This window comes from Elephantulus edwardii, unplaced genomic scaffold (genome assembly GCF_000299155.1).
Source record: "Elephantulus edwardii isolate Elephantulus edwardi_28Jun2011 unplaced genomic scaffold, EleEdw1.0 scaffold00107, whole genome shotgun sequence".
In the NCBI taxonomy this organism is placed as follows: Eukaryota; Metazoa; Chordata; class Mammalia; order Macroscelidea; family Macroscelididae; genus Elephantulus; species Elephantulus edwardii.
Window position 1 is genome coordinate 938,058 of NW_006399857.1, and position 22,973 is coordinate 961,030.

General features: G+C 38.8%; 2 protein-coding genes across 3 annotated transcripts in view; one reads left to right on the forward strand and one right to left on the reverse strand.

Annotated features, from left to right (window-relative positions):
• POLR2B (polymerase (RNA) II (DNA directed) polypeptide B, 140kDa) overlaps positions 1 to 11,177 on the forward strand; it is a 51,868-nt gene extending 40,691 nt beyond the window's left edge. Inside the window, exons 17-25 of one of the 2 annotated variants that reach the window (XM_006891966.1) lie at positions 3,178 to 3,274; positions 4,396 to 4,490; positions 6,225 to 6,475; positions 6,557 to 6,646; positions 6,907 to 7,014; positions 7,620 to 7,733; positions 8,210 to 8,370; positions 10,387 to 10,582; positions 11,076 to 11,177. In XM_006891966.1, coding sequence (XP_006892028.1) covers positions 3,178 to 3,274; positions 4,396 to 4,490; positions 6,225 to 6,475; positions 6,557 to 6,646; positions 6,907 to 7,014; positions 7,620 to 7,733; positions 8,210 to 8,370; positions 10,387 to 10,582; positions 11,076 to 11,165 — 1,202 coding nt within the window. In that variant the 3' untranslated portion in view covers positions 11,166 to 11,177. The remainder of the gene's footprint in view (positions 1 to 3,177; positions 3,275 to 4,395; positions 4,491 to 6,224; positions 6,476 to 6,556; positions 6,647 to 6,906; positions 7,015 to 7,619; positions 7,734 to 8,209; positions 8,371 to 10,386; positions 10,583 to 11,075) is intronic. The other variant, XM_006891967.1, reaches the window with a different exon arrangement.
• IGFBP7 (insulin-like growth factor binding protein 7) overlaps positions 11,172 to 22,973 on the reverse strand; it is a 120,401-nt gene continuing 108,599 nt past the window's right edge. Inside the window, exons 2-5 of the mRNA XM_006891965.1 lie at positions 22,500 to 22,609; positions 13,853 to 13,969; positions 12,639 to 12,765; positions 11,172 to 11,419 (exon numbers count right to left, since the gene is read on the reverse strand). Coding sequence (XP_006892027.1) covers positions 11,400 to 11,419; positions 12,639 to 12,765; positions 13,853 to 13,969; positions 22,500 to 22,609 — 374 coding nt within the window. The 3' untranslated portion in view covers positions 11,172 to 11,399. The remainder of the gene's footprint in view (positions 11,420 to 12,638; positions 12,766 to 13,852; positions 13,970 to 22,499; positions 22,610 to 22,973) is intronic.

Below are 22,973 nucleotides of genomic sequence, written 5' to 3' on the forward strand. Positions count from 1 at the left end.
AATTAGAGTTTCTAAGATAACCCAAAATAGAGGATAATTAAATTGAGGAAAATTGTCAAATTTCACTTGAGTCAGAACCAACTCAGCTTACCCGCCATTGACTTTCCAAAGCTGTAAATCACACAGGATATTGTCTATATTTATCCCAAGAACCTACTAAAGAATTTAAACCATCAGAGGGGGGCATGGCCTTTAGATTAGTAATGGAAGTTTTTAGTTTGCAGTAATCTGAATGAGGAAAGGTGAGGTCCTTTGGAAGCAGAAGAGAATGATTTTGCAGTACCTTTTGGGATAGACCTATTGAATGATTTGCTATGACCAAGATAAAGAGGACAGTACAGTATTGATGGTACTTATGACTTGGGTGACTCTAGAGGTGGTATTAGTAAATTGGGAGCACATTAGAAGGGTTACAGAGGTAAGATGATTTGTTTTGGTGTGTTGAATTTTGAGTTCCTGCCAGGACATCTTTGAAGTGCTCTTCTACCAAGGAGTTGCAAATACGATTTGAAAGAAAGTGAAGTCTAGAATTATGATGCTTTTACTGTCTTAATGTTGGCGATACTATGATATTTCTTAGGGAGAATTTAGTTTGTAAAAAGGGCAACAGACAGACAGACGGAACTTTAGGCACTTCATTAAGGACATACAGAAAAAAAATCAGGAGAGAACATGTGAGAAGTAGCAGATAAGGAGGAGACAAGTTTACAGAAGATTCAAGAAGACTGACTGGACATTAGGTAAAATGGTGCAGAGAACGTGGAAGGGTATGAAACTGTTAACTCTTAAAAGGAGATAGTATAGTTTTGAGCACTGTTATCTCACAATATTGTTAGTAGAATTTTGCCTGAGTTTGGGTAACGACTTGATTAGTGGTATTTGGTAAAGTTGGCCTTGCATGTTGGCTGTTAGTAGCGTTAACAGGGTCCTAACATTTTGGTTAGCAGTGCAACACAGTTACACCACCAAAGTTCCTTGGGGTTCTAACATTTTGCTAGAAATTTTTCATAGGTTAGAATTCTTTGTTTTCAAAGTCCTCCACAAGAGGTTACTCTAGTCTAGGAAAAAAATATCTGTGAGGGTCTGTACATTGTGCTCATATCTAAATTATACTTGCAGTGCTGAGTTTTCTTCTAACATTTAAATGATAGTTTCTTAGGAGGGGGAAAAAAGCAGATGAAGGATTGGATTTGAAAGAAAATGTTCCTTTAGTGATGAGGGCATATCTGATACTGGCTGCATGCATATTTCAGAACTGCTCTTTTTTCATGCCTCAAGCAATACAGTTTTTTAAACAAAAACTTTATTTTGTAGTAATTTCAAATTTACATAAGCCATCCATCTAGATTGCCTTGCAATTAATAATTTTTCATATATGCTCTTCTTTCCTCATCCATTTGAGAGTAGAGTGCAGACATGAAACCACACTACCGTTCAGCTTTTCCATGTGTATTTACGCATATATACTGAAATTGTTTCAGCGGTTCCTTTGTTTTTCTTGGTTGTGATATTTTTTTAACATTCAGTCCAGTTATATTGTCTCTTCAGTACCAGCACAGAAAGGATGCCATGCTCTCAGTGCATTGTAGCAGGAGGCACAGGCTACCAGTTCTTTCATTACTAGTATTTAAACTTTTATCATGTGATTACGATACCCTCCGAGAGCAGTGGACCTTGTGATAAAAGTTAGCCTCAACTTAAAGTATGGTAGGGACTTTAGAGCTCCTCAGTGCTCAAAATGTGGTAAAGATAAAGCAACTGAAAGGAGTTCTCAGATGGATACTTAGATTTGGCTGACAGGTGGATTGTAATCCTGTACTCACAGAGTTCTATTCCTTGAGAGGAGCCCTGGTGGTACAGTAGTTCATTGTTTGCCTACTAGCTGAACTCACCAGCCAGCTGCAGCATGGGAGAAAGATGTCTGCTTTCATGCATATTCACAGCCTAGGATACCCTACCGGGCAGGTCTGTTATGTTCTGCAGGGTTTCTGTGAGTCATAATCAGAACCAACTCTGTGTAACAAGGGGTTTGATTTGTTTTGCTGCCCCTTGCTCTCCTAGATAAGTATTTTTAACAGAGTTATGAATCATTATTATTGAGCTATGCAAAATTCCATCCAAAGTACTTGCATGTGTTAATCTATGAAGCATGAGAATTTTACTTTTTCTTCACCTGCAAAATGAAAATAATAGTTCAAGTCTACTTAAAACTCATGACATGATGTCTTTTAGAATGGGAGGAAGAAGTGTAAACTGATAAGTAATGCCAGAGGTTTATCATGCCATTTTACAAATGTGGAAACAGGAAGAAAGGTTAACTCACTTACTCAAGGTTACACAGTTAGAAATATGTCAAACTGGAATTTAAACCCTAGTCTTGTTCAAAAGCTTATGTTCTTTTCCCCCCTTTTGACCAGAAGCAGGCGTTTTTCTCTTCACTACATAGTTTCTTGAATTGGGACTTCTAAGTTAAGGAAAAACTGTTAGGAACACTACTTGGAAGTTTTGTGTTTTAATTTACATTTATATGAGATGTCAGATAATTTAGATAAGTTTTGAGGTCAGTGGGATTTGCTCCTGGGAACTAGGAGGGCTGGGTTCAAATCAGCCAATCACGAGACAAGGTAGGACTTGATGCCTTCAGTTACTCACTTTGACAGACTAGTTAAGTCTTTTTTTTTATTATTATTATTTGTGTGTACCATCAAATCAGATCTGACTGGTACAGGTAGAGATAGCCCCTCCTTCTACAGCAGAGCATCTGGTGGATTCGAACTGCATACCTCTAGGATTGCAGTGCAGCTTTTTGCTACTAGGCCACCAGAGGTCCCTAGTTAGGTCTTGGCTGATTTATGAAAATTATGTTTACTTTGTTTATGGTACCAGGTTTAATGTGATGATCATGAAAGGTTGTTTGGGGATGTACTTATAAAATATGAAGTGACTTGCACATATCATCACTTATAAAAATGGATATGTTGGGAATGACTAGTTTGTGATGCATGTATTAAAACATTTAGGTAGCAGAGTAATTGCCTCCCACATTGTTATTCCTAAAGGAGTAGACAGTTCTATGACAAAAACATGCCAGTCACTTGTTGCTAAATAAAATGGATTTAAGAGAAAGAGGCAGTTTTCCAGATGATATTTTAATGTCTGTTCTTAAATGCTCTTCAGGTATCAACTCAATTGTGGCTATTGCATCATACACTGGATATAATCAGGAAGACTCTGTTATCATGAACCGCTCAGCTGTAGACCGAGGCTTTTTCAGGTCAGCTTTTTGTAAAACCTCCTTGTATATTTACATTTTTTATGCTAATATAGTGGGCTTCCTTTTGCCACTTTTTGCCGTTTTACATGCAGATACGTGTTTGCATTTAGATAATATAGAAACACCTAAAAAATACAAATAAATCCATGATTTTAGAACTTTTAAGTCCTGGAAAGGGTTAAACCGGGTGGCTCCTTGGAGGCAAGGATTCTGAGGCTTCGTCTAACATACTTTGGACATGTTGTGAGGAGAGACTGGTCCTTAGAGAGGGACATCATGCTTGGGAGGGTGGAGGGACAGTGCAGGAGAGGAAGGCCCTCTATGAGGTGGATTGATTCAGTGACTGGGATAATTGGGATGGGAGTGTCAGAGACAGTGCGATTGGCACAGGACAGAGCGGAGTTTAGGGCTGTTGTACATAGGGTCGCTATGAGTCGCAAGCGACTCGATGGCATATAACAGCAACAACAACATTCTCTTCACAGTGTTTATTACATCGGTGTTAATGGGTTCCCTCCCCCCCATTTTAGTGTGGTGGTATGACATACAAATTGATCTCAAATCCGTGATTTAGGATTGTTAGGCTGAAAAACCACGCAAAACAAAAACATGTGGTAGCTTGCATGTTGCTGTGATGCTGGAAGCTGTGCCACCAGTATTTCAAACACCAGCAGGGTCACCCATGGTGGACAGGTTTCAGCTGAGCTTCCAGACTAAGACTTATTTAGGGTAGGGACACAGATAATATTACATGCATAATGCTATGTATTGTATAATACAGCATTAGAAAGCAACAAGGAAAAGAAAGAAAAAAACCCCTTGGAATTTAAGAGAGGATGTGTGCACGTGTGTGTACACACAATAGTAGACTAGTGGACAGTTTATGCAGCTCTGAGGTGGTTATGTAAGGGGTTAAGGCGTCCAGGTTATGGATAATATACTACCCTGTGTAGCCAGTGTGACAGCATTTAGGATTTAACTTTCTGATTCTCACTAGTTCTCTTTGTCTCAGGTTCATGGTTTTAATTGTGTTTCAGATTTTAATGAAGTGAAAATTATAGATATATTTAAGCTCTTTTATTAAAGGAAACACGTTACATTTTTTAACCATCTACTTTTAGGTCTGTTTTTTACCGGTCTTATAAAGAACAGGAGTCTAAAAAAGGATTTGATCAAGAAGAAGTTTTTGAGAAGCCTACACGTGAAACATGCCAGGGTAAGTGATACTGACATTTAATTATGGAACTCAAAGGTAACTTCCAATGACTTTAATTACTTCTGCTCTGTTTGTTTTGGTTTTACCATGTGAAATTTTTTGTGTCATTCTGAACCAAAAGACCCCATGCTAGATAGTTAATTTTGACTCATAATGATTGTTTAGGACCAAGTACAACTGCTGTATATAGTGTTTTGAAGTTTTCTGTAATCGTTCCAGATGGAGACTACTACATCTTTCTCCCATAGAACGAGAAGCTGGTGGGTTCAAAGTACAAGCTTTTCATTTCGTAGTCAAGTACTTAGCCAATGTACCACCAGTGCTCCTATGTCATTCTTAAAAACTCAGATTTAAAAACACTATTTGCCAAGATTATTTGCATCTAAGAGTGGACTTGGTGCCCTTTTTTTCTTGGTAAGTCCTGCATTGAGTAGAATATTTTGGAAATCAGATGTTACATAATTTCATGGGACACTCCTGAGAGCCTCTTCATACTTGTACTCTGCCCTAAAGTGTAGTGTAGTGTATGTAGTGTAGTGTGACTCTAGTTTTTGTTGAGCTACAGTATAATAATTTAAGAATAAGCAGAAGTATCCAGCATTTGTTAAAAAAGACACTTATTATTTTGTTGTGCTTTATTTTCACAATTAAAGGACAGTATAAACAGTGGGATAAACAAGATGTCCTAGAGAAATGGGATATCTTTGCTCAAATTTTACTCCTAATAACTCTTATACACTGTTGGTGGGATATTGTAAAATGATGCCACCACTCTGGAAGGCAGTTTGACATTTCCTCAAGCTGAACATAAAAATTCCATATGACCCAGCTATTAACACTGCTTGGCATATACCCCGGAAAAATGAAAACTGAGGCACAAAAAAGAGACTTGCATACCAATATTCATAGCAGCGTTATTCACCATTGCATTAACATGGAAGTGGCCTAGAGTTCCAGCTGCAATCAGATGGACTGAGAAATTGTGGTATATTCACATGGTGGAGTGCTGCACAGCATCCAGGAGCAATGATTTTGTAAATTACTACCTAACTTGAGAGAGGCTGGAGAGTATTGTGCTGGGTAAACTGGTACAATACCATGGGGACGAATATTGTATAGGACCATTATTGTTGATCCTGTGTGAGGATCCAAGGAGAGGAGGGTGGGAGCAGAGTGGAAAGGCTGGGGGGAGGTTTAATCATAGTGTGATATAGTATGATGGGTGAAGGGACGTGGGTGAAGGAGATGAGAAAGATCCGGTGTGAGAACTTGGAACGTAAAGCAGTACAAAATAAAAATTTATTTAAAAAACCTCCAAACTCCTAATAGCATTGCATTGTATAGTAATGAATTGCTATCCAATGAGTTTAAGAGCATATAAGATGAAATTCAGAATGTATGTGAGATGTATATAGAGGATATAGACAGCTTTTTCATGTCATTTAGAGATCAGAAACTGGTAGTGCATTTATTCTGCCACCCAGCACTGTGTTCATGAGAAAACTTAAATATCTCACATTCAGTCCAGTGGTTTGTCCTTGTAGATTGTAATATTAGAATTCAGTTAGTTAAAGTATTTGTAGAAGGGAATTAATTTTTTTTAATTAATATTATTAAACACTATGGTGATAGAGATTCCTTTGACTTCTCTCTGACTTGGCAGTGATTGATGATTGTAGTTTTTAGTATTTTTATATGGCAATACCATTTAAAAAATTTCACATCTCTTTGCAGGTATGAGGCATGCCATTTATGACAAGCTAGATGATGATGGTCTGATAGCTCCTGGGGTTCGTGTGTCAGGAGATGATGTGATCATTGGCAAAACAGTCACCTTACCTGAAAATGAGGATGAACTGGAGAGTACGAATAGACGCTACACGAAGAGGGATTGTAGCACTTTCCTCAGAACTAGTGAGACGGGTATTGTGGATCAGGTGATGGTAACTCTCAACCAGGAAGGATATAAATTTTGTAAAATAAGGGTGAGTACAGCTTTGTTCATGTTGATACTTAGAGAAACCAAACCACATAGACTCAACTGACCTACATCTTTGTGTGTTCAGGTTCGCTCTGTTAGAATTCCTCAAATTGGGGACAAATTCGCTAGTCGACATGGTCAGAAGGGGACTTGTGGTATTCAGTATAGACAAGAGGTACGTGTTTTATCTCCCTCCCTTCTAACTTAAAATTTGGTTGAATATTTATGAAATTAAAATTTTAATACAGTTTTAACTTAAGACCTCAAAATTGGTAAAGATTTTAGTCTTTAATAAGCATATAACCACCATGTTTAGCAGATGTCAGAAAACTCAGAAGTTTAGTTTGAGATCAATTCTAATTTTTAGTGTTGTAGCGAAGATTAAGAAGGCTGCATTTCTTTAAGTCTCCTTTCAAAATTTCCCTTCTGTTGCAGGACATGCCTTTTACATGTGAGGGTATCACCCCTGACATCATCATAAATCCCCATGCCATCCCCTCTCGTATGACTATTGGTCACTTGATTGAATGCCTGCAAGGAAAGGTAAGTTTCTTTAAAAATGTATATGCTCAAATTGATGTCTCTTTGAAAATAGATAAGTGGTTTATCTCCTTCCTGAGCCAGAATTTCTTTGGAAAAAATGTGTTTTTTCTTTCTTTCTACTTTTAAATTTGTTATGATTATGCTTGCTTTGGGGTAAACTTTACTACATCTAACATCTACATACGTACACAATTATCTCTAATTCTTTTCTATATATGAAGAATTAATTGGTAGTTAGTTCATTGTGAACTTTATTATATAAAGTACTAGGTATGTGAACATTTTTCAGTGTGAAGGTTTTCTGCTTTATAGTATCTTCTTAAGATAGACTAGTTCCAGTCCAAAATATGAGTGGCTTGGTTTCAGGACATTAAAAAGGTGAGCCTGCTCCCTTGGATGGCTTCCTTTTAGAGGCTTATTAGAAATGAGTTGTCTTTCTGTTTAGGTGAATGAGCTTGTTACAAAGAGTTTGTGTACAATATTAATAAGATAAACTTTAAGGTATCACAGCTCTCCAAACATGGATTTTAAGTTCATAATCTTTCCATGTATAGAAAAGGTTTTTGTCTTAAAGCACTATTTTAAGTACAAATATTTTTTGTAAGGTATCTGCTAATAAGGGTGAAATTGGTGATGCCACTCCATTTAATGATGCTGTCAATGTGCAGAAGATCTCTAACCTTTTATCTGAATATGGCTACCATCTCAGAGGAAATGAGGTAGGTATCTTTGCATTTATATGATTTATTACATGTATTCTTTTTTGGTATGGTTGGCTTAATTTAAAAAAATGTAATACATACTTTAAATATGTGTACAAATCATAATGTAATGCATGCTTTGGTGAATTTTTACAAAGTAAATATTCTTATATGACTAGAACCCAGTTTTGGGGGAGGGGGAAAACCAGAACGCTGTACTGCTAGAAGCCTTCTAATATGCTCTCTCGTTACCTCATTACTCTCTGAGAGTAATTACTACCAACAGTTTCCATGAATGAAAACAGTATAAACAAATTACTGTGTGCAAACCAATAAAAATAGTAAGAATTGAAAAAGTAACCACTATGTTGACTTCGAACCACTAGGTTAGTTTTATTTGTGGTGTTCATAACAGAAAATAAAATCAGATATAGATAGCATGTGCATCTTTAACTTGATGTTTTCAACTCTTATGTTTTAAAATCTGTTTTTAGGTCCTGTATAATGGATTCACTGGTCGAAAAATCACATCACAAATTTTTATTGGCCCCACTTATTACCAGCGTTTGAAGCATATGGTAGATGATAAGATTCATTCTCGTGCTAGAGGACCTATTCAGATCCTTAATAGACAGCCCATGGAAGGTAGATCTCGGTAAGAGATGCATCAATACTGTCATTTAGCCTTTTATTATAGGAAATGTGAAACACATACAGAATGGAATGGTATAATAAGCCCCTGCATCAGCAGATTACTAACTCATGGCCGGTCTTGTTTCACTCGTCTCTTTTTCTAGAACTCCCAGATGATTTTTAAGTAAAGCCCAGATTTAAAAAAAAAAAAGTAAAGCCCAGATACCATCATTTCTTTTGTAAATACATTATGTATCTATAAAAGAGAAGTCCTCAGTAAAGCCCAGATACCATCATTTCTTTTGTAAATACATTATTATGTATCTATAAAAGAGAAGTCCTCAAATTTTTTTTTTATTTCAGGACCTCAAATATCAAACTTGTTTATGTGAATTATATCAATATTTAGCATAAACAATTTAGTGTATCATTTTATTGAAAAATAAGACAGACTTTTTACTTAATAAAATAAATAACATCTTATATGAAAAATAAACCATATTAACCAGATAACATTTTTATTGAAAATGTAAAGATTGGTTTACATTCTTTATGCTTTTTACTGAGCTAGTTTACAAAATATAGCTGGGCTCTTGTGTATGCTTCTTACATTATTTTTGTTGGAAGTACATGAGGTTAGTCTGGCCTCTCAACAGAGAAGTGATTGGATAAAGGAGAAGTGTTTTAATAACCTTTTCAGATACACGTAGGTGTTCTTGGATGCTACACCAAAACTTGACAGGTGTTAGTTTTTTAAAGGTTAATTTCAGTGTGGAATATTTTTGTACTCATTAAAATCTTTAGAATTTTTATGCTTGATATGTTAAAATCAATTGGATTGTATACTCTGAATGGATATTTTACACATGCATAATTTTGGAATGTAATACTTTAGAAAATTCGTTTAGAAGATATTTGTTCACTGAATTGAATGATAACAGTTTTTTTCCAGGATAAGGGGAGGGGGGAAATGACATTAGTTAATGCTTTCACCAGTGGTAATCAGAAAAGTTTATTAAGTCAGGGGAAAAAAACTCCTATTAGTTAATGCTTTCACTGGTGTCATCAGAAATGTGTTAATTTTTTCCCCCTTATAATTTAGTTGCTGGAAAATTCAGATGGATTGTTACTTCTGCATTATTTATACCATCTTTTTCTGCCTCCCAGTTTTCTTCTAAATGGTTCATTAGAGCTAAAGGCAGGACGAGATTTAAGACTTGGAGGGTTTTTGGCAGTTAATTCTTCCTTGGTCATGTGTACTTGCCATATTTTGTTGCTTTTTCTTTTATGCTAGTAATAATTATTGCCTAGAGCCTTTAGTTAAATAGGGATTCAAACTGTTCAGAGTCTTAATTTTGTAATTTTTTTATTAGCTAGGATCCTTCTGTGGAGACAACTGTCTCTGTAGCTGTTGGATTTTTCTGGTGATAGAATTTGTATAGGAAGGGCAGGATAAATTCTTTTATTTTTTTATTAAGTTTTCAATATGAAGAATTGGTTCCCCAGAATTCTCTAAAGGTGACCAGTAATTGGGGGAAAAAAAGTAAAATCATTATAAAGCTCTGTGATTTAAGCATATTTGATGTATTTTGTGTATTAAGAATGTCAAGAGCCATCCCTAGCCATTACCTCCATCCGCCTGCCCATTCATCTAAACAGTTCATTTCACATCTGTGCTGGAAACATGCAGTCATTTATCTGTTGTTCCTGTTACTTGTAATTTTTTGAAACATGCACTGGTAATTTCAGGCTTGTGTGTGTGGAAACTCATGGCTAAATGCTATCATGGTGATACTCTCCTCTGTACTTTATTGTGTTTAGGAGGGAACTTACGTAGTGTTCTTGAGATTCATGGCATTTGAGGATCTTGTGATACACATTAAATAGTTAAACTTTCCAAATTAGCAAGCATGCCACAGTACAGAAGTAGAGCCCAATTCTTCTTGACTGGTAAGATCTTGACTGTTGACTTTAGATGAGGCGATGTTTAAAATAGAAAATAAGTACAAAACAGTCTGTTGGGTTTTTTTCTTAACAGAGATGGTGGCTTACGTTTTGGAGAAATGGAACGAGACTGTCAGATTGCTCATGGAGCAGCCCAGTTTTTAAGAGAACGATTATTTGAGGCTTCAGATCCCTATCAGGTTCATGTTTGCAATCTTTGTGGAATAATGGCCATTGCTAACACCAGGACCCACACGTATGAATGTAGAGGCTGCCGTAATAAAACCCAGGTACGTATAACCCTTATGGTTACTTTAGAGTAAGACAGTGTTAGCCTGATCATCTAGTTCACTAAACTTTTTACCAATTTCAAAAGCACGCCCTCTGAAAGAGTCTTTTTTTAAAATGAGGAAAAATTTTTTTTAAAAAAAAAAAACCCAGTTTTCGTGTGGTAATTTCTCTGTTGAATTGATTCTGACTCCTGCTGCCCTATAAGACAGCAGAGCTGCCCCACAGAGTTTCCAAGGCTATATTCTGTGGAAGCAGCATATTCCAAACCGTATCTTCCTTAAACCTTTTTAGGTGAGGAGGATAAATAGAATTTATGTCTGCCAGAAAGGGTGAATGAAGTATGAGAGGCTGTGAGGAGGATGAACAGCTAGCCAGGGTAGCAGGATGACCTTTCCCACCCCTCATTCATCATCTGTAGAACCTTTTTCTGGAGTAGAGAAGTAGGTCACACCAGTTTTGCTTTGTTAATTACTGTTTGCTTTTTCTTTTCAGATTTCCTTGGTTCGAATGCCTTATGCGTGCAAACTGTTATTTCAGGAACTTATGTCTATGAGTATTGCACCTCGAATGATGAGTGTTTAGTAGGTCTTTTTTGTTTCATTATGCATGCTTCTCTCTCTGTTTTGTAAATAAACAATAAAATTTTTGTGGATAGTATTGATATGTTATCTTTATTTTGTAATTTCCTGTGTAAAACCAGTGAATATAATGAAAGTGTTAGTGGACTGGATTAAAAGAAGCTAGTTGTTAAACAAGAACAGGGGTGGTAGTTATCCATGACTAACTTAAGTGTGCAGACAAGTATATTTTGCAGGTTTATAGCTCAGCACCTTCACCTGTTGAAAAAGAGAAAATCAGTTATTAACTGGTCTGGCTGACTTCTTAATTTGCAGGCAGTTTTGTGTTTTCAAATGAATATGTTAAAAATAGGATAAAGGATAAATGAGTAGTTATAGTAATATATTGAAGTGCTCTATGCAGTCTGAGTTTTAAGATTTTAGATTTGGAAGACCATTTTACTATATTGATCCATCTGTAACACATGGACCTTCTTGTATAGTGAAACCTATGCAAACCAGAACGTGACATTGCTTTTCCAGGTCTCATAAGGTTTCTGCCTTTGATAGGAAGGATACAGACTGCATTTTTTTTCATTCTCTACTAGAAGAAAATACTTGTGTTCCTTTCACACAGGTTCCAGTTTTCATTTTTACTGTGTAAAACTGGAAGAGCACTTTGACAAGCAGGCATGATGAGGTCTTGAGAGTCTGAGGAAGCTTTCCAGTGTCACCCAGCTCTCATTCAGGATGAAACTCGGATAATGACATGGCTCTTAGCCACTGCTCCAACTGGCTTGTTTCCTCTCCTGGTTTTATAATGTCTTAGCTGAAGAGAACCTGACCATACATCTTTACTTGATAATTTTCTTTTACATCACAGCTGAGTGGTCCTCACGATGGCATGATGTGGCAAATGATTTTTATTTTTGAGTTAAGTGAAACCAATTCAGACATCAATCTCATAGAACTATATGGATGTAAAACAGTATTGTGGGGATGGATACAGGCTTGATGTGTGCTTATGAGGAAGCTTTTAGCAGCAAAGTAGGTGCAGAGCAGAATTGGACTCTTGTTAGTAAGTATATGCTCTTTTCAGGGATATTTTTTTTTCTTATAAAAAGCCCAGAGTGAAGAACCAGAATTTCCCAGAATCATTTCCTTGTAAATGGGACTGTAGTGTAATAGTCACAACATAAAGGAAAAGTGCCATGTTGATAGAACATTATGGAAAATGTTAAGCTACTCCAGTCAAATTTGGGATTTGAATTGTGTGTGAGAGAGAGTATCTTAAGTCATAATAATGGATTACTTCCATCTATCCAAATGTTCTTCTGGAGACTGAACTCTCCATTTTGATGGCATACTTAATGCTGTATGGAATATTAACATTAGGGAAACTGGTTAATAACTGTGTCTGCTACTACTTTCACACTTGGTTCTGTTCTTTCCTAAGCAAAAGCAGTAATTTTAAATGGCTGAGGGATTTATTACACACCTTTTTTCACTGGTATTTCATGTAAGGTATCAACCACCGTGATTTTTGCTGATGCTGAAGCCTGGCCTTGGGAATTGGACGCATGACACTCATATTCTCCAGCATCTTCTTTACTTAGAGGAGATACCTATGAGAGAGAAGGCTTTTTTTCAGTTCTTTTCTGGTGGTTATCCCTAGTGCTTTCCAGTATTCTCAGTAAAGTCATATTTTATTTCCCAAGCTAATTTGTGAAATTTGTAATTTGTAAATTGTGAAAGAAGGCAAAATAAAGGTCCTTGATAGAGGTGGGGGAAATGTGGAACAAAACTGGCAGAACCCATTAGACTATGGCCCTTAATCACTCTTCCAGCCTGGAATTGAACTCCCATGACTCAGCTTCCAGCCGCACAACAGAGCTACAAAGTGAACTCTAATACCAAAGAAGTACTCATGCCATAGAACAATCAGAGCCTTTGCTCAGGGCTAAAACTGAGAAGGTGGGAAGGGATGGGAAAGGAGGATAACTGGGAATAAGAAACACAGGGAGGAAGTGGGAATAGTGCTGTTATAAAGTGGAGCTTGTAATCATTATTACGAGACAAAATATATATGCATTATTGAATGGGAAACTAACTGGCTCTGTAAATCTTTTCCTGAGATTACAATTAAAAATCTAGCATAAGTTGTGCAGATTTTTCTGCTAAGAGACTTTGATACAGCTATTAGGAAGATCTGGACAGTTCAGACTGAGAAAAATGCCGTAACTTGATCACACTGCAAAGTTAAAGAAACTGGATAGATAGGCATATCAGTTTGAAGGAGACCTTGGGATAGGACATTAGATCTGAGTACTATCCAGGAGTACCAAAGTTGTTGTTGTTGACTGCTGTCGAGTCAAGCGTGACTCATAGCGACTCTGTGAACAAAAGACCTAATGCCTTTGGGAGTGTGGAGTACCAAAGAGGAAGTTAAATAATAATTACTCATCAATAATTGGTAAAAATAATTGAGACTTGGGTCATTTAGTTCCTTGTGAGGAGTCTTGAGGGTAGGGGGTGGAGAGGAGAGTATCAGTGATTGTTTATGCACTGTTTCTAAATCATCCCCTCCTCTACTTCTCAAAGAGGAGTGACAGCCATATGGAAAGGCCGCTCTGGGCAGGTACCCAGAGGGTAATGCACTGGGCCCCTTGGTCTAATCTGCAGAATGAAGTTCTGGCTGCTCTGGCCACTCACCAGCACCCAGCCAGTTACTTCATGCTTTTCTGGGCCACCTCGAGTCTGAATGGCCAGGTTGTCTCGGTCACCAGGCAAGAGTTCTGTCCTTTGAACTCCATAATGGCCTCTTTTTACCTGCAAAAACAAAAGGAAATAGTTTTGGTTCTTTATATGGAACCATTTTTTTTTCTTCTTTTTTTAATTAATTTTAATGAACATTTACAGAGATTTTGGATTTCCATTCATTCATTGTTGCACTTTTCTCCCTACCCACCCCTCTCACCCTCAGTTCACTCTTTTCCAAAAGTAAAAGAAAAATTCTTTTCATTGGTATACAGTCCCCCTGTACACACCCACCCCACGGCCCCGAGTATACTCCACTCTGCAACCTTCATTCCAAACTCTTATGATAATCATAATACCATATAATATATTGCGTGTGAACTGTTCTCTCCTTCATCCATTTCAATGCAGTATACATAATTTGTCCAGTTTTTCTCATTCTTACCCCAACCCTGTCAGTACCATTCTACAACAGTGGCACTATGCAGTGTTTGTCCTTTTGTGACTGAGATATTGCCCTCAGCATAATGTCCTCGAGGGTCACCCATTTTGAATAATATTGCATGAGTTTCTTGTTTTTCAATGCAGTGTAGTATTCCATCATTGTATAAATATACCACAGCTTCTCTGTCCATTCCTTTGTTGATGGGCACTTAGGTTGAACCATCATTTTGAAAGTAACCACATTCTTAGAATTGCATTGTACTTCAGATTTTAAATTCAGCACCTATGCATATACCAAATACAATATGGATCCTCTCTCATTTCTTCCTTTAATATTTCTGTATCACCTAAACTTTTAATGACTACATTTTTTTGCATGCTTGGGGCCTACACATTGCCTTATTTCCTGTTGCTGGCTGTTGTCATTCCTCATACCCTTTAAAAAAGTTCTCATTTTAGGGCAGGCCTTTTCCTCTGTCATGCTTGTTTGGCTTACAGCAAACCACGTACACATATATTAACAGCCTTATCAATGGAAAGGGTAAGTTCAGCCCAAAGCCAGTACTTTTATTTTGTCTTTGAAGGTTAAAGATTAATCAAATAATTTACTAGAGTCTTAAGAGCAAAAACCTCTGTGAAATGCTATCATTGTTCTTTTGTAATAAAACCTTTATGCCAATTTTGAATCAGCTTCAGAGGGATAGGTTGAAATCTTGATTCAGGGTTGGTAATAGCCAACACTGTCCTAATTCCCCCCCTTTTATGTTATTAAATTATTATGTTCATTATATATAATCTTCAGAAAATTGAACAAGTGTACAGAAAAAGAAAATACATAGAAAACCTTTCCATGTTTCCATGTGTGTAGTTCTAGAAGTAGAATTGCTGAGTCACAGGGTACGGGTGTGTGTGTGTGTGTGTGTGTGTGTGTGTGTGTGTGTGTAAAAGCTCTGGTGGCCTAGGACATAGATGGTTGCACTGATAGCCTAAAAGAAGGCCTGTGCCTCTGGCAGTTCCCATCCGTCAGCAGCTTAGGAGAGAGATGGATAATCAGTGTGATGAGCCTGTCTAAAAACCTGCTGAAGGGTCAGCTATGAATTGGTTCCAACTCCGTGGCAATATGTGAGTGATGTGTCTCAATCTCTCACAATGAATTTACTCTCATAGTTTTAGAGACTGGACATCCAAATTTAGAATGCCAATTCTAGGGGAAGATTCCCTCTATTTGTTAGCTTGTGGGTAAGGTCCTTGTCTCCTTTCAACATTTGTTGGCCCGGTAGACCTTGGACATTTCCACGTGTCTTTGTACCAATATTCCTCTAAGAGGTTCTTTTAGAGAACCTAAGAGTAAAGGGGTTACCGGGTTTGAAACACGTGCTGTGCCCCGGCTCTCCCTTCTTACTTATCTTCATAAAAATTGTTAAGGCTCAACCTCCTCCACGTCCTCCAACCCCTGGCCAGCTGTTTGTTGCCAACTCAAAGTGACGGAATGTGTGGTAAAATAGAACTGTGCTCTATGAAATTTTTGGGTGGTGGTTTTGTTAAAACTATTACTAGAACTTATTTAATTACTGAGACTACTAAATACTCCTTTAGAAAACACACATGGTTTTCAGTCGCTGGTTTGGGGGCAGTTAGTTACCAGGTCTTTTCCCCTGAGGCTTGTCTGAGTGGATTTAAAAACCTTCAGCCTTTGACTAGCACGTGAGCGAGTTAACTGGCTGCACAACCAACTTCTTTTGAGAACAGTGACTGGGGGGGAAAAAGAAGGGCTGAAATTTACTGTGTCCCAGCTCTCCTGTAAAAGCCAAGTTCATGTCTATTGTTACTACCTTTGAAAGTAGTCTGAAGGGTCTACAGTCCTTGAAAAGTAGTTTTCATTTTTTTCTATAATAAAACAGATCTTGAGTAATTAAAGATGAGATCATGGCACATACTTTTTTTTTTTTAATTCAGCATCAGTGTTTTTTCTGTGTGTGATCAGGCCACTCCCCCTCGTGCTGGTTTTTAGTTACTGCTCAGCTTCAAACTCATCCTTTTTTCTAATGCCCACAGCTGGCACTCCAGCTTGGAGTGATCTAGGCCAACTCCCACTTAATATAAAAAAATATCTAGCATAGCCTGTTATCATTTCCCCCTTCTGTGAAATTATCCTATATTGCTGTTATTAGAGAAAACCAGGTAATTTAATGTTTTTCTCATGTGAAAGTGCTGAACACAAAACAGACTCAATAGACTTCTCCCCTTCAGTTTCTCAAGGACCAGGCAGAAACAATTCATGTTAGTGCATACTCTGAAAGAAGTTATTTTAAAATGGCTTTTAGTGATACTTTGACACGCAAATTTGACTTGGCACCTAAACTAATACGTGTTTGGCCTTCACTTAACTGCATTTCAGAACCTTTTAGGAGTTGTGTGTGTGACCAAAGCAGAAAGATAAACACTACAGCATAGAAATACTGACTCCTAACAACAGCCTTATATAACATGCATCTTAATACAGAGCATGTGTTTTATACTGGTTGGCCTATTACACTATGTAAGGTGTTCTTGTCAAGTATTTGATTAGTCAATGAGTTCTTCTGTTTAACAGAAGTCATGATACACACATTTAGTGAAAGTTTACAAATTACACTTTTTTCATACAATCATGCATATTTTGTTTTATAAAAAAATTAATTGCCACTAATGTAATGACTTAATTATAATGTCTGATCATGCCCCTTATTGTGTATTGCTTTTTCTCTCACCCCTTATCTATTAATTTTTACTCCCCTCTCTCTTTTCCCATCCCTGTTATTCCTTCATGATTGATTATGTGTAAACTTGTCCTTTCTTGGTGGTGATGTAGTGCATTGTCAAATCAGAACCAACCCATAGCTGACCGTCTTATGAATTTTCAGAGGCTGTAAGTTGCTGACCATCTTGTGAGTTTTCAGAGGCTGTAAATTGCTGACCGTCTTGTGAGTTTTCAGAGGCTGTAAGTTGCTGACCATCTTGTGAGTTTTCAGAGGCTGTAAGTTGCATGGGAGGAGACTGCTTTTTTTTCTCCCGAGGAGCCGCTGGCAGATTCGAACCATGTGGGCTGGCAGTGCAGTTCCTTACAACCAGGCCACCAGAGCTCCCTAAACCTTTCCTCACTTTTTTATATTTATAATAGCAGTCTTACATTTGAATTGCCTTTTTGTGACTGACTTAGGTCCTTCAGTTTTACTGACTTTAGTTTCATTCATGTTGTGTGGTATGTTACACATTTTTTTAATTGTGTTTTATTTTGATCACACACTGGAAAAACACTGATGCCAAGTGATGCCTGATACTCCATTGTGTGAAGGGACCAGTTGTCTTTAGCCATTTGTCCACTGATGTATTTTCATTGCTACATTATAAAAAGTTACCAGATACAATACATACAGAAGTAAGAATTTTTATATGGCCCTATATCTGCTATCAGGGACATCTCCAAGGTATTAAAGAGCAAGTATGTTAGTTCAAAAACAAAGGTATGCCTGACAATAAGTATGACAGAGAAGAAATGATGCCTTTGAGCTGTGTTGGAGAATACTGACTTACCAAGGACTGCCAAAAGAACAAGCAAATATGGCTTAGAGAAAGTGCAACTTTCAGAGTGCAGCTCTTGGGAGGCAAGGATTGGAAAGCTTCATTTCACATACTTTGGGCATGTTGTTAGGAGAGGTCAGTCCTTGGAAAAAAGAACACCATGCTTGGGAAGATGCAAGGACAGGAAAAAAGAATCAGGTGCATTGAGACATTTACTATAACTCTGGGCTCTAGTGTATCAGAGGTGAGCATGGCAAGAGCAAGGGCAAGTTCAGATCCATTGTTCACAAGGCTGCTAGGAGCTCAAGGTGCTCAGCACCGCATGTCAGGGAGTTTACATGTTGCTGAACATGTTTTCCAATTTGTGTGTGTGAGGGAGTGGAGATACAGGCTGATGATAGTGGCTTGGAGACAATTTTACAGCTGTGCTGGCTGGAGGAGCCTCTGGGTTTGAACATCCAGAATCTGCATGGGGCCTTGTAGTCATTCCCCACTGTGAGGGGACAGGGAGGATCACAGGACACCCAGGAGGTCTCAGCCCACCCGGGCTGTATTTCAGGTGCAACTAAATCTTTGTGAAATTTGCTCCTTCTTACTCAGGGAAAGAAAAAGTGCCAGCGATTACAGAAACAAGAGCGATCTGTCTGGTTTCTCCAGGTGAATAGCTTGCTAGGCTTCACTGAATTTTAGAGAACTGTTTATGCAGCACAGGAGATATGTTGTGTCGTTTTGGTGAATTTAAGAAGAGTTTTAGATAACTGTAAAGACGTAAAAGATTAATATTTACCTAGGGAAGAATGCAACACATGCTTTTTATAGGTTACATTTAATAGTCCCCTTTGAAATTGACAAATATGTGTTGTAAATTGTAATCTCTATGCCTGTAGATATTATCTCACTTGGAATGGGCTGTCTTGGCTAAATCAGCCAGGTAGGACTAGTGCAGGATGTACTGTAAACCAATTTCTTGAAATAGAAGGTTAAATGAATGAGTAGAGGAAAGGTGGTGAGGAGACTGATGTCAAGCCACATGAAGGTTTCCAAGGAACCAGAAGACAAGGACTTTCCCTGGGGCTGACCAAGAGGGAAAGCTTTCTTCTAAATCCTATGCCTTTTAATCCAGACTTTTAGCCCCCCTAAACTGTGAGAAAATAATTAATTTTTTTGTTTGCTAGAGCCGCCCTCTTGAGGACTTCTGTTATAAGAGCACTATATAAGTTGCATGAAAAGGGGTCAAAGTCTCTAAAAGAAGCTACAGTCTAATAATAATAGGAAATAATGCAACGGAAAAAATGGGTAGGAGAGAAGAATACAGAAGAGAAATATCAAATGTGGAAAGATTCTTAATGTCACTAGAAGTGGAGGAAATTGGTGGTATAAGTAAGAAGTTTGTGATCAGCTACTAACTTATAAATGTGATGTTTATAAATCTGATGTCCTAAGATGCTTCCTTAGTCTTCACACTGACATCATTGCTATTCAGCACTTTGGAGAGGTTCCTGTTAGTGGATTTGCCCAGTGCAAGAAATCGGATATCCTGACTGCTGGTATTAAGGGTGTTGATTGGTGATCTAAGAGGAAGATGCCCAACAATAGGGGCTGACATGGTGACTTGAGCAGGGGGCTCTAGTGTGTCAGAGATGATGAGGATGGCACAGGATAGGAGAGGGGCCAGGGTGGCTGTTCACAAGGTCAATATGAGTCATACTGAAAAGCACCTAACAACTATAACATAGTTCCTATTCTGACCCCTTATTTTTCTTGTGATAAATACACAAACAGAAAAACCATCTGCCTTTTCAACATTAGTCATATGAACATTTCAAAGACATTAGTTATGCCCATGTTCATACAACCACCCTATTCTCTTCCCAGTTTTTTCTATCACCTGTAATCTGCTTCTCCTACCTCCAGCCCCACCTCTTGCCCTATTTTGCTCTTTTTTTCTTTAAAAGAGAATGCTGGCTGTGTCCCCTCCACTGAAGGTCACGGTCAGCACTTTGAAGAACCTTACTTCCACTCTTGCACCCAGCAGAGCACACAGAAGGCAGACTGGGTAAGTTAGTGGAGCACAGCGATTGGGATTTTGCTTGTTTCTAGCAGTTCTGTAGAAAACAATTTTCTTTTTTGTAGTCCCTGCCCTGAACTGGAGTTGACAGCATGTGACCATGGTGCTTTTGAATGGCCTTGAGAACAAATGGCTCAGGGAAGCCCTTGGGATCTGCCCCAAACAGTCCCACAAGTTTAGAGGCAAAGATTCCCAAGGCTGAGTTAGCCCCTTGGTTATGTGCGCACTTCAGCTGGGCCCCGGCAGTGCAAGCATTGAAGTTCCTCAAGCCTTGGGACACTGGAGCACCCCTCCTCCCCTGACACTGGAGCACTCCTCCTCCCCCACCACTGGGTCTGGCTCTCCAGGGAACAGCAGCAGAGTCCTGTTTGGACAGCCCTTGGATGGGTATTCCCTGGAAATGTTCTTTTGCATCTCCCTGAGAAAAATCCCACCCTCGGCCGGCCACTCTGACTTAGCGAACCTGTGGGCAGGAGCAGAACTGCCACATAGAGTCCAAGGCTGCCATCTTCCCACAGACTGCTTCCCCTCCAGTGGAGTGACAGGTGGGTTCCAGACAATTGCCTTTGGGTTGGCAGCTGGATGCTTTGACTGCTGCACCACCAGTATTCCTTTCAAACACACTGGCAGCCTTCGAATGAACAATGAGGACCATCAGCAGCTTTCTGGTTCATGAGCTGCATTCTGGCCCTTAATTGCTCCCTCTAACAGAGGTTTCAGCTGGAGAAGGTACGTGAACTACAGTTAGGGTTGCCTCACCCCCAAGTATTGACTGGACTTCATTCCAACCAGGTAGGAAGGATGGTGGTGGTGTAGCCAATGGTAGTGTCTATATTCCTTTGGCCACGTGGGGGAGCCAGAGGCGGGTAGACGCTCAATGGGCTTTCTACACACACTCAGCAACAAGGGAAGTGAAGGCCTTTGCTTCTCCTGTTATCTTCAAGCTGTGATAACAATATTATCCAGGAGCTGCCACTAACAATATTGTCCACTGTATGAGGGAAGATTTCTGACGTTGAAGAGAATGAAGCCAATACACTGAGAGCCGAGTCAAGAGTTCCTGGCTCCATTGTGCTTGGGCTGGAGTCAACCTTGTTTTCCCCTAAACGCTTGTGAAAGTTAGAGCTCTAGTGGCATACTGGACAGAGAGTGGTGCTACCAACCGCAAGGAAGGTGGCTTGAATCCACTAGAAGCTCTGTGGGAGAAAGAGGAATAGTCTCCTCCTGTGTGATTTATGCTTCTGACCTGATGTTAGAGAGGGAGGTTACCAAAATTAAAAAGTCTATAAATTGCTACTTTGCTCAGACATAAAACAAATAACCCAGACCATTTGGAAGAAGGAGTGAACTAGTCAAATTGAGACACTCATTTATGTCATTTGACCTACACTAGATTCCACCCTTCTTTTTCCCCCCCTATTTTGAAAACGAGATTTTTTTTCAGATTACTTTGGAATTCAAGAAGTTGTGCTTTATTTGTACTGTGATACTTGGGTGCATACATCCTTTGTAGGTTTCTGTTCTGATAAAATGAATTTGATGATTTTTGCTTCCCAGGCCTTCTGTGAAGCTTCAAGGAGTCAAAATTTTGAAAAAGGACAATGTACTATCAGGATTCTGAGGTCCTCTTTGATCTGGCAAATGGGTGTTTTCCTTTCTACGGTCATGTTGAGAATATGCTGTCCTTCAAATATGCAGATAGTGTTAGTAGATAATGCTACTCAAAGGGAACACAGTGGAGACCCAGTAGGGACTACCTACTGAGTGCCAGCGATGCATGTGGCCATGAATCAGGTGACTTTAACACCATTGTCTTGTTTAATTTTTATAACAATTACCTGCCACTTTTATCATACAGAGGAGGAAATAGGCTCAAATGATTTTTAACGGGAGATGATCTTCACCCAAGAGATATGGGATGCTGTCTGAAGCTAATTTTTGGTCCCCGTAACTGTGGGGGTGGGGTGAATACTGGCATCTGGTGGGGAGACAGAGGTCAAGGATGCTGCTAACCATACGACAGTGACAACCAATTACCTGGCCCCAAATGTCCACAGTGCCAAGGTTGATATTAGAGAGGAACCAGCCACGCTAGCTAAAGAATCCTCACTCTTTGCCACCATGTTCTATTGTCTGCAGTGAGGATACACACATGCATGTGTGCACACGTGCGGGCACGAACATGCTATGCATGGCCCTGTGCACACCCACGCGGGCATGCACAGGCAGTGCACACACTCACATGCACACTCATCCACGCACAGATGCACGCTCACTCAGAGGCTGGCTCTGGGTGCTCACGATATCACTTCTTCCTGTTAGGTTCTCTGCTAGGGCCCTGCTAATAGAAAGGAACAGAAACCGGGGCTATTTTTCAGGTTGGTAGAACCATATGAATAGATTCACGGTGGTGCCTTTACAATTGCTGCAATGCTTTACCTTTGAGGAGCAGCAGGCAGTAAACCAGGGAGGATTTCAGGCCATGCTTGTGTATACAAAAAAGCTCATCAAGGCTAGCATGTCACCCACCTTGTTCCAGATAAGGACAGGCGTAGGGATTCCAATGACCTCACAGCTTAAGTACACCTGGGCACCAGTGACATTCCAGATGTCCTTGGGGGGCGTCACAATGGAAGGACCTGCAAGAGAGGCCACAAAGTCAAAACAATCCTTGACATACTCTTAGCATTTGTCAGCATTCTAGGAAGTCAATGTTTAATTATGTTTATGAGGTCAGCCCTTCTGTGGATTGTTTGAAGCACATATCAAAAGACCAGACTGGCTTTCAGCATGATTTTAATCTATGCTTTGGGGCGGCATAAATCTACAGACACAAACAAAAACAATTAAGAAGACAGATTTCTTGTGTACAAAATTTCCTTCTCCTCCAAGCCATGGTCACATGAGTTTTAATTTACCAGCTGTTTTGTATTATCTGGGATTTTTCCATTAATATAGTAAAATTTTAAAATATTTTGTGGGTTTTGTTTTTTTTTTCAATTT